We start from the raw sequence: 10,732 nt of genomic DNA, 5'->3' as shown, positions 1-10,732 counted from the left end.
CATGCCTTGTGGGTATTTGGTCAGTCTGATGAAGCTTCAGTAGAAGAGTATTTATTTGGCTTTCTTTCTTCCTTCCTTCCTTCCTTCCTTCCTTTCTTTCTTTCTTTCTTTCTTTCTTTCTTTCTTTCTTTCTTTCTTTCTTTCTTTCTTCCTTTCTTTCTCTCTCTCTCTGTCTCTCTCTCTCTCTGTCTCTCTTTCTTTCTTTCTTTCTTTCTTTCTTTCTTTCTTTCTTTCTTTCTTTCTTTCTTTCTTTCTTTCTTTCTTCTTTGATGATGATGGGTGCTCTTTGAATGGCCCGTGTGGGGACATCACTATTTATTAAAATGATCCAGCAGGTAGACAAGCAATGCTAATAGCTACAAATTATATTTTCTCCCAGGTTTTTGTATAGCCCTAAGTCATAAACTAATTTCTTTGTGAAGTTGCAGCACAAATGTACCTTTGTTTTTGTTTCTTTCTGTTTTCCTTCTCTTTCTTTCTTTCTTTCTTTCTTTCTTTCTTTCTTTCTTTCTTTCTTTCTTTCTTTCTTTTTCCTCCTTCCCTCCCTCCCTCCCTCCCTTCTTTCTTTCTTTCTTTCTTTCTTTCTTTCTTTCTTTCTTTCTTTCTTTCTTTCTTTCTTTTCTCTCTCTTCTTGAGGCATGATCTCACACTGTAGCTCCAGTTAGCCTGGGATTGGTTATATAGTCCATTTGGCTTTAAGTTTGCAACAATCCTCCCATCCTAGCCTCCTGAGTGCTGAGATCACAGATGTCAGCCTGCTTGCCCAAGGTCATGACGCAAAGGGGTGAAGAGAGGTGGCACTGTCTAGAAGTAAGTGTTACTTTGCCGATGGTATTCTGTGTCACTGTTGACAAGAATGTCTTGCTTGTCTTCTGTAGCACAGGCTTCAACCCCTTGTTTGGAGTGACCCATTGTGCATAGTGTATTTCTAAAAACCCTGAAATTTCCATTTAAAGAGGACTTTTTGTTAACCTTTAAAACAAAGAGTTTATTGTGATACAATTGATATACTTTAAAATTTGTAATTTTCATAAAATTTATTGGTTATTAGGGTTTCCACAGAGTCATCAAATTAACAGTATCCAATTTCTTAATATTTTTATTACCCCAAAGATAATCCTGTACCATTAACTACCACTCACTCTTGTCTGGGATGAAACTATCATTTTTATTCCTATGGATTTATCAATCCTGAAGTCTTTTTTTGGGTATTTTTTTGTATTTTTTATTGGTTATTATATTTATTTACATTTCAGATGTCATCCACTCTCCCCATTTCCCCTCCCTAGAAACCCCTATCCCATCTCCCCACCTCCTTTTTGCTTTTATACCATTTGAATTACATGCAAGTATTCAGGTCAGTTCTAGGTTGAGGGACTAGCAATACAATAGATGCAAATAGTCAAGGAACAAGCAAGACAATAAATACAAATAGTCAAAGAACCAGCAAGGCAATAAACAAAATTTCTTGAACACTCCCGTGATCACTGTTTCTAAGGGCTTAAGTAAGTTGTATAGTAAGTGACCGTCTGTGATTAGCTTTTTAAATTATTTTTAGAGTTCTTACATGTCATTGTCTGTATCAACATTGCATTTCTTGTTAGTATGGATCAATGCTTTTCTGTATTTTTCACATACACACATATATTTATAAATACATATGCATACATATATGGACACACACACACACATACACACACATATGAATGATACCACTATTGCTTCAAGTTCCTGGGAAAGACATGAACAATTGATGAGGGATAACTCTCAAGTCTTGTCTAGCAACAGAACCATGGAGTTACTGACAGATATGCGTTTCTAACATATTTCTTGAAGTATTTTTTTCATCAATGAGAGAAAAACTATAAGTGAGGGTAAATAAAAATAACCAGTCATTAACATGTCAGGTGAACAGGTGAAGGGTTAATCTCCAGAGAAACCGTATTGATTTATTCTGAGAGACACATTTTTTTTTTAATTGCCATTCACAGATCTGTTTTGCCTCAAAATACAGAAGGAGTTAGTTACCATTAAGTTGCACAATTAATTTTCTTTAAGGCATACAACACTTTGTAAAGAATTCTGAAAGTATTTGTTGCATTGGATAAAATAAATTTTGTCTCCTACATTATAACTTTCTTCCCAGTGGAAGTGTTGGGATCAGGAGGACCAGAATTGGCTTTGGCTAGGGGAAATGCCACTTTTGTCTCATGGTAATTCTAGATGCAATTTGCTAAGTTTTCATAGAAGAACCACTTGACTGTCTACATTGCTAGTCTTTCTGGCTTTGATTAGTCATTTGTTCTTTAAGCAACATTATTTTTGTTTCTTTTTTATTTACAGAGGGAAGCACATGTGTCTATCTACACTGCCAAGGTGGAAACTGAACTCTGAAAGAGCTAACTTAGCCCAGTTATAGTCACTGTGCGATCATCACATTTGTCCTTTTAATTGATTTACAAGAATGGATTCTGGAGTACTTTCATTCTTCTCCAGCAGCTATTGATAAAATCTGTGGCAAAACTGCTTGACATGTGCATCTTTCTGGGTTCAGAGAACCAAACTTGTTGGACAGTCTCCTGCTGAAGGGTTGCTTTCATGTTTAGTGACATTTATCATTATCTAGGGCCAGCTGCCTGACTTCTCTTCAGTGCTCTGTTTATGGGGTTTGAACATCTATAAATGGAAACACTAGCTAACCAGAAATTATTGCCAGGGCTTCTGATAGCGTCCTAGGCTCTTACAACGTGGAATGCCTGGCATTATCTAACAGGCAAGCATGTCAAATCAGTTTCTAGACAGAATCTGGACTTCTCTCTCTTTCATTCTTTCTCTCCCCACTTCTCTCTCATTCTTTCAACATGGAATTTGAAAAGCATGAACAAGGAAGCTCACTAAAGAGGAACAAGAATTTAGAGGAGAGAGTGACGGTAAGATGCCTGGGATTTTGCAAACTCAGGTTTAAAATCTAACTGACAGGATGAAAGGGAAGTGGTCACAGATTAGAAAAGCTAGTTCCCTGTCTCAGTTTGCAATTTGGGCTGGTCAATAATCTTGAAATGAGCAAGTTCTCTGGCTTTCTTGAATATGATGTAATAAACTTCTACAAAAAATTCATTCCTGGGAAGTGGGCAACTTTGATTTGCTCGATATGTTCTCCCTCCACTTTCAAAGCTGCTGTTCTTTACCCCGAGCCTTTACTGTGCTTGGTTTATTGTCTTACTTACTGATACTAGGAATGGTGAGTGTTCAAAGACCACTTTCTTGGGGAAATACAAAGGATATACACAAAAGAAAATTTTGTAGAATATTTTAATGTCTTTTGAAGTAAGTTTTATGAACTTAAGATAAAGTTTACTCATTATAAAAATTTGGATTTCTTTTCTTTTTTCTTTTTTTGCCATAGAAGTTGTAAAAGCAGCATTACTTTGACACTAAGCAATTAATTGTCAGTTAACAATTGTCAGTCAATATACATGTTTCTTAAAAACCCAGATCATCATTATTTTGAGTAGTAGTTATAGAAACTGTGTAGCATAGAACAACCACACACTACTTTCCTTTTTGACTTTATTGAAAAATCAAATATTGTAGAAACAGATAGAGCTTTTGAGTCAGAAATATATGCATGAAAGTTCTTGCTGCTCTACTTCGAAGTAAAAAACTCTAGGATTTTGTTCAATCTTTCTGAACTTCAGTTAACTTGCTTGCAAGACATGCAACAGTAATAACTAGTTTGAAGGGTTCTGTGAAAATTAAAATGTGTAATGTGGGAAGTCTCTAGCATTACCTCATTTTCATATTGGCTTGACCTGACTTAGTTAAAAAGTACATACCCCAAAGACTACACAACACACACACACACACACACCCCTACACACATGCCTGCACACACTCACACATGCACAGACACACATGAATGCACATGTGCACATGTACATGCATGCACACACTGACAAACAAATTATAAAAAGAGAAAATTGAAACTTATTTTAAGGCCAAAGGACAATCCAGCTACTCCAAGTGTTGTAACATCTTGATAGAAAATATGCAACTCCAGCCCTGCTGTGAACGATAGTCAACTCTAACCCGAGTTAGTTTTGCAAATAAATATAGTAGACCTGGGACAAATGCAGAAAGTGAAGCTGATCTCTTGTTATTTGACATGATTTGATGCATTAACATTTCACTTTCCAGAAGGTCAGACATTCTTACATGCCCCACTCTACCTTGAAAACAGCTATAAATCTAAAAGCGAGCAAAAAATGTCTCCTTAGAGGAAGCTGCTGTCTCACAACTCATGGGCATGGCTCTATGGCAGAGGCCTAAGGCTAGTCTCTGATTAATTTTCAGCAGACTGCAGGACAATATGGCATCGGCCGAGAGAGCACAGGAGTATTCAGCTTGCAGTGTGGAGACAGCTCCCCAGGACAGAAGGAATGTCCAAGAGCTAGTGTCTGGGGAAACGGATACAGGCATCCTGACAAGCTTTCAGATCTGGGGATTTTGATAGTACTGATATCAAGAAAAGAATAAGTCATGGTCAGTGTTTACTGCATAAGAGAGCTGGGAAAAGTGTAATACATTTTAGAAAAAACCTAAGCCAAACATAGTGAACATATGGTTGCTTTGTGAGTACGCATCTAAACATGTTAGTGGCTGGATCACTGCTTTCTTTGTCAATGTCAACATTTAGTTTAGTTAGGTTGCTAAAAATGGTTTAAAAATATTTTATATGGAGTTCACTTTGTTCTGAAAATTATTCACTATACTTACTACAAATAGGCATATTTCTTATATGATTTTTTAAAGGGGAGAACATCTGTACCTGCTTAAATTAAAGTTGTATTTCTCTGGACTTTAATGAACAATGTTATAATATGTATCTTGCCAGAAGGCAACACACAGAGTTTCATTTACCATTTTAAGTTATTATCTGCATGAATAAATAAGAGAATCACAAGCCTGCAGCATTTTGAAAAACATCAATTTCTTCTACTAGAAACAGACAAAACTGAAGTGGTGGTCCTAACTATGTGTCATCCTATAGTGAATGAATTACATTTCTACTTTTTTTGTTGTGTGTGTGTATGTGTGTGATGGGAATGTTTACATGTTACATGTATGTGGATGCACACACCCTTGTGTTTTTGTGAATGTGGAGGGCCCAAGTTGGTGTTGGATATATTTCTCAGTATTTTAATCTACTTGACGGATTGAGGCAGAATCTATAGCTGAACCTGGAGCTTGCTGACTCCAGCTGGTCTGGCCAGCCAAGCTCCCTCCAGGGATTCTCACTGCTGCTTCCTTAAGGATTGCGATTGCAGGCAGGAACCCACCTGTCTAGCTTTAATGTGGGTGCTGGAGACTGGAGTTCTAGTTGTTATATCAGGGTCACAAATGTTTTATCTGTAGAACCATATTTTCAGTCCCATCTACTTTTAAATGTTGACTTTTCTCTTCACCCTGGAGTTGTTGCTGTCTGGTGGCTAACAGTAAAGATTCCTGGGTGCTACTTTCTCTTTCATCTAATTAATGTGAAAAATCCCTAAGAAAAGAGCCTTCAAAGCTTTTTGCAGCTGTCAGTGCTGAGTGAAGTGATGCATAACCAGGTGGATATCATAGCAAACTTCTATGTAGTGAACACTGTAGTGAAAAATCAGTGTACACGGATTTACAACTCCATTCTCAACCCTTGAGAAACCAACTATGAAGCATGCTGACCTTGGAATCTGTAAAGGCAGATTACACTAAAGCTAAGGTTTGTGGAATGTGGTAGGAGTGGGGGAGGGGAGGGCTATTTGTGACCTGTTTTAGTGTGGTCATTTCCCACCACTGTAGATGTTAGTGCTGAACAGATTTTTGTTTTTCTTGTTCTGTGCGTCCCCAACTGTGTTCTTAGGAACTCTGATTTTTTTTTTTTGAATGACTTTCTCCAATAGTGGCCATACTCAGGAACATTCAGAAAATACTATGGAATGTACTTTTGAGACTTATATTGTATTTGACATATATCTGTGGGATATACTGGAGCTTGATTTAGTGTGTCTTAAGCTAATGGATGAGTGTGACATGTCTTAACATGCTACCAGGGGCAGTTTAGTGTTCTGAGGAGCTGTGTTCTCTGGAATGTAATTAGGAGATCACAGATGATAATGTAAGTTAGTCTTTTGATTTTATATATAACTTTATGTATAACTTGCATCTACTATAGAACAGTAACCTTCAAGCTAGGTGTCACAAAAATCTATAACATAAAGTAAATTTTGGGAGTAGTTTAAAAACAGCTATTAATTTCTGTTTAATATGTTTTAAAAACTAAACAAAACAAATGCAAAATATCCTGGCAGTTCTTGAGAGCAATTCTTATTTATGACCACACTGTATTAGCAAAAAAGGTTACTCACATTTACAGTAATTAAAATCTTGAAATGAAACTCTTCATATATTAATGTAGTAAAAATAGTCATGTACCTCAGGGCATTCTAACATAATGTAGTTTGAGAGGGTAGAACCAACTAAAGTTCAAGCACAAAGCTATTAGCTCCTATTGTGTTATTGTGATGTGTCTCAAGGGACAGTATTATTGTCTCAAGTACTGAAGGTTCAGTGACATCATAAAATAACAACAAGAGAGCATGTGATTTAGCTCATTTTATATGCAAACTTGTTAGATGCAAAGCAAGACTGTAGTTAATTTTGGAGTGTCATAAATGCTGTTTAGGAAGAGGAGCTCTCTGGGGAGGTGAATAGGCACCTGATGATTAGAATTCTAACAAAATATATGACATAAGAAGGTGAAAACTTAAATTTTACTTTTCATGTTTAATGATTGACTTACTTTGTATTGAAAAATGACTTATATTAGAATATATACGTTTATATATTACCCTACATTTCTTTTTAATTCAGAGAGAAATTCTTTTTAATTAGTTTTGAATACAGTGAAAAGAAACAAAATTGAAGTATTAATCATTGTGAGTAAAATGTAAAATATGAAAGATTATGCTTCTAAAATTGTGATAACCCCGAGAAATATAACTCTTTAAGTAAAAGTCATAGCTCCATTAATAGAAGGAAAATTAATTACTTTCTGAGAGCAACCTTATTAGCAAACAGAAAAGTATAGGACTAACACTTTTGGTTTAATTCCTGATACAGTTATCTGATGACATTGGATTTTCTTGGGTATAACACAGCTAGAAACAGTCTTAGGGAAGAGATTTTTCAAATCAATGCATGTTTCTCAATGGCTATTTTGAATAAGGCAGAGCAAATGTAGAAAAGGCTCTGCCTTTAAGAAGTGTAAGCTTTAGTTATTTAAAGCAGATTATGAATAATAAGCATAAATTTAAATAGCTTGGAAACATTCTAAGCATACACAACATAGACATTCCAATTTCTCATATAGGTTTGTGGTGGCAGGTCCATAATTATTCATCAGAATGTCTTACCAATGGGACATTTATAGAGCAGTTTTTGCAGTAATGTATTTTCTCATAACGTTTCCCTAGTCACTTTTCTTTTTAACTGCGTCTTGTTAGAGTTAATTGCCACCAAGTACTCAACACCAAAGAGAGCCGATAACAAGTTTTTGTTGCTATTATTTCTGGTGTGTTACTTGTTAATTGTGACATGAATGTTGCTCCTGATTTCTACAGTATTCCTTACAGGAAAATTTCTATAATTAAAATAAAGTGGTAAATCTCTGTCAGGCGGTGTTACTATTTGACTTTTAAAAAGTTCATTTTGCTGGTAGTCAACCTACATGAAAGATAAAACTATCCTTTTCTTCGGTATGAGCTTAATTGTTTTGAAAACTTTATTTCATTCATTTCTGTATTACTCAAAATGAGCAAATGATACCTGCTATGCCATGTGGTGTGATTTCACTGATGAAGTTGTCTTGTGTGACCATTTTCTCTGATTACTTAGTAGGTGTGAGCTAGTTTATACCTGTATCTCAGTTTTCCTATGCCATTGCTGTGTGTGTGTGTGTGTGTGTATGTGTGTGTGCGTGAGAGAGAGAGAGAGGGGGGAGCAATGTTGGGTATTCTAGTGTGGTTTAACAATGGGGTTGCTCTTTGTAACATATTTGGGTTGCCTACTGTGGAGTCAGCCCTCTACTTGGTACATTCCAAGATGGTCAATTATCATTATATCATTTATTTATTGTGCTCTTTTCTCCAAAGAGTGCCAGCACTCTATAATAAGTCAATATCTAAAATTTCTTTGGAAATGATTATTTTTTGAAACTACGATGCTACGGGAAGTTCCTCAGTAATTGTCCCTCAGCTAGAGTCCACACAAAGGAACTTTAGGGTAGGTTGCTCTGGGTGTCTGGACTCAGTGCCACTTCTGAATCTTAAGGAATGACATTGCTAACTTATTTATTGTCAATAATTTATTTTTATTTCTCAGGGAATCAAGAACTCTCTGAGAACCACTAAAGAGGCTGTAGGATTGTTCCTTCTGCATCAGACACTGGAGAGGTCTCTGATTAAGATAATGTTATCTGAAGAAAGGAGGCTTTCCATGTCTCCATGAGCAGTGAGGGAATTCCAGCTTTATCTCAGGTGAAGAGGTAAAGCTGCACACATTGTGATAGAAAGCAAGAGTTGCTTTTTCCATGTTTCTCTTTCATAAGAACAGTCCCAGCCTGACATATTTCTAGTCCCTTCTTTCTTAGAGCCAGTAGCAAAAATAACAATAAAAAATCTTGAAGAATCCATGGCCACTAAGTAAAGGAGAGAGTGGGTAAGCTGCTGTGAAGGGAGTGGGAACTGAAGTCCTACTGTGCACCTGTAAAGAGTGTAAAGAGTGGGAAAAAGATGAACTGGGTGTTTTGGTCCCATCCTCACCTGTCTGTAAAAATCCACATTAAGTATCTGCATGTAACTGGGTGCAGATGAGGATTTCCAAGTGCTGCTAACATGGTGGGTAGCTTCTGAGATCCTTCTCAAGGAGCCAAGCATTAGAAAAAAGTTGTGTTTATGTGATCTTTGGCAAATCACTTAACCTGTGGTTTCCTTATCTACAAAGTGAGAGGTTAGATTGGTTTTTCAAGGAATGTTGTACCGGGAAGCATTTAATAAGTGTATGAAAAATGTCCCCTTGCTACAGATTCAGCAAATTCTTTGCAAATATAACCGATCTTGAGAAAGTTTATTTTTTATATGCAAAATGTGTTGGTAGAAGTTATTGCTATTAAAAAAAGACTTTTTAAAATATAAAATTCGCAGTTCAGTACTCATGTATTAAATTGGATTTTTTGAAAATTTTTTCTTTTTCTTACTGAGAAACAATAGATTCAGGAATTTGATCATGGGAGAATATTGTGGAATAATGATCAGAGCAAAATTTAAAGGTCTCAGTATTTGTATAGGAAGATCAAAATAAAATATTTTTTTTCCACATTTTTAGAATATTGTGTTTTTGTCAGGAATGGAAACTTAGAACACACAAGATACTTGTTTTAAACGTCATTTCCAAAATGGCTTCTTCAGCTCTGACTCCTTCTGTTTTGTAGTTTTTAACCACCCCCTGCAAAGCACCTGACACAGATAGCTCTGTTCGCTCCCTGCTTTAATTTTAGCCCCTCTGCATCACAGCAGGTTGAGGAAAAAAAAACAAACCCGAAACTACATAGAGGCACAAGAGTGGCAAAAATCCTAGCCGGTGTTCGCGGTTTTTTTTTTTTTCTTCCCTCATTAACAAAAGCAAGGGCTGGAGACGGTTAGAACTCAGGAGGAGTTAAGAAGTGAAACTGATAAGGATCCAGATTTCTGCTTTCTGGTTCAAATCCAGTTCTTGAAGCCATCTAGCCTTTTGAGAACCACTGCTAATTAAAGCAGTATCTGCTGATAATGTAAGTCCGGGATATGCTGTTTGAATGGCTCTTTTGATTTAGCTGTGTGTGATGGCAAATACAGAAGCGAGACAGATGGATTGCAGGCTGTAACTCAGCTTTCAAAGTGACATTTAGAGCGCACTGTACGAGGGGGGCGGGGGAGGTGTTTTCAAGTCCTCTTCATGGGAATTACAATTATGAATAAGTTTAGCCCAAGCACGATTCCCCACAGGGAATGGGGATGGGGAACAGACTATCTTCGCGACGGAATCACATTACTACATGACCTTCATGAAAACAAGGAGATGATTTTTCAGATAAATTTTGGAGGATGGCTGTGGTTTAATTGCTGGTCCGTTGCAAGTGCTTTTTGCCTAAATATTTCCCAAGGTTCCTTTCGTGAGTTTTCTGAGTTAATGGGCATTTCCTTGCATGGGTAGCCTTTGGACAACATCCTCCCACCTCTCCACCTGGTTCTATAAAATAGGCCCTGTAAATATCAAGATCCAGTCTGTGGTCCAGGGATTGCCTCATGATTTTTAAGTACAGATTTGATAACCTTCATCTTAGAAGATCAGAGAGCCGGTAGGATTGCTTTTCCAAGCCTGTTGTAATTTCTCTAGGGATATCATGTCATAGTGTGAGTCTGAAGGCAGAAAATGTCAGCATGAATTAACAAGCTTATTGCGGAGAGTGGGGTTCTTTTAAGCCTGTGGGAAGTGAAATAAAATCTTTGCCAATCCTGACTGTTTTTGCAGTTGAGCTCAGCTTCTCAGCTGGGAATTCCTGCAGATTTTGTCAGGCTGTCTGCTCTGCTCCCCTATAGGTCCGTCTGTCCATCCATCCATCCATCCATCCATCCATCCATCCATCCATCCATCC

At 36.9% G+C, this 10,732-nt stretch overlaps 1 protein-coding gene across 11 annotated transcripts in view; it reads left to right on the top strand.

Moving 5' to 3' along the window:
- The first annotated feature begins 2,754 nt into the window (after window positions 1–2,754).
- The window catches only part of Mlip (muscular LMNA interacting protein), a 254,788-nt gene continuing 246,810 nt past the window's right edge, over window positions 2,755–10,732 (top strand). For 10 of the 11 annotated variants that reach the window (XM_028773571.1, XM_028773569.1, XM_028773564.1 and 7 more), the window contains exon 1: window positions 2,769–2,930. In XM_028773571.1, coding sequence (XP_028629404.1) covers window positions 2,862–2,930 — 69 coding nt within the window. In that variant the 5' untranslated portion in view covers window positions 2,769–2,861. Of the gene's footprint in view, window positions 2,931–10,732 lie in introns of all 11 variants that reach the window. The other variant, XM_028773567.1, reaches the window with a different exon arrangement.

Source organism: Grammomys surdaster, unplaced genomic scaffold (assembly GCF_004785775.1).
Source record: "Grammomys surdaster isolate TR1022 unplaced genomic scaffold, NIH_TR_1.0 231, whole genome shotgun sequence".
Taxonomy (NCBI): Eukaryota; Metazoa; Chordata; class Mammalia; order Rodentia; family Muridae; genus Grammomys; species Grammomys surdaster.
Note: the sequence above shows the minus strand (reverse complement) of the source record. Positions and strands in the feature narration are given on the sequence as shown.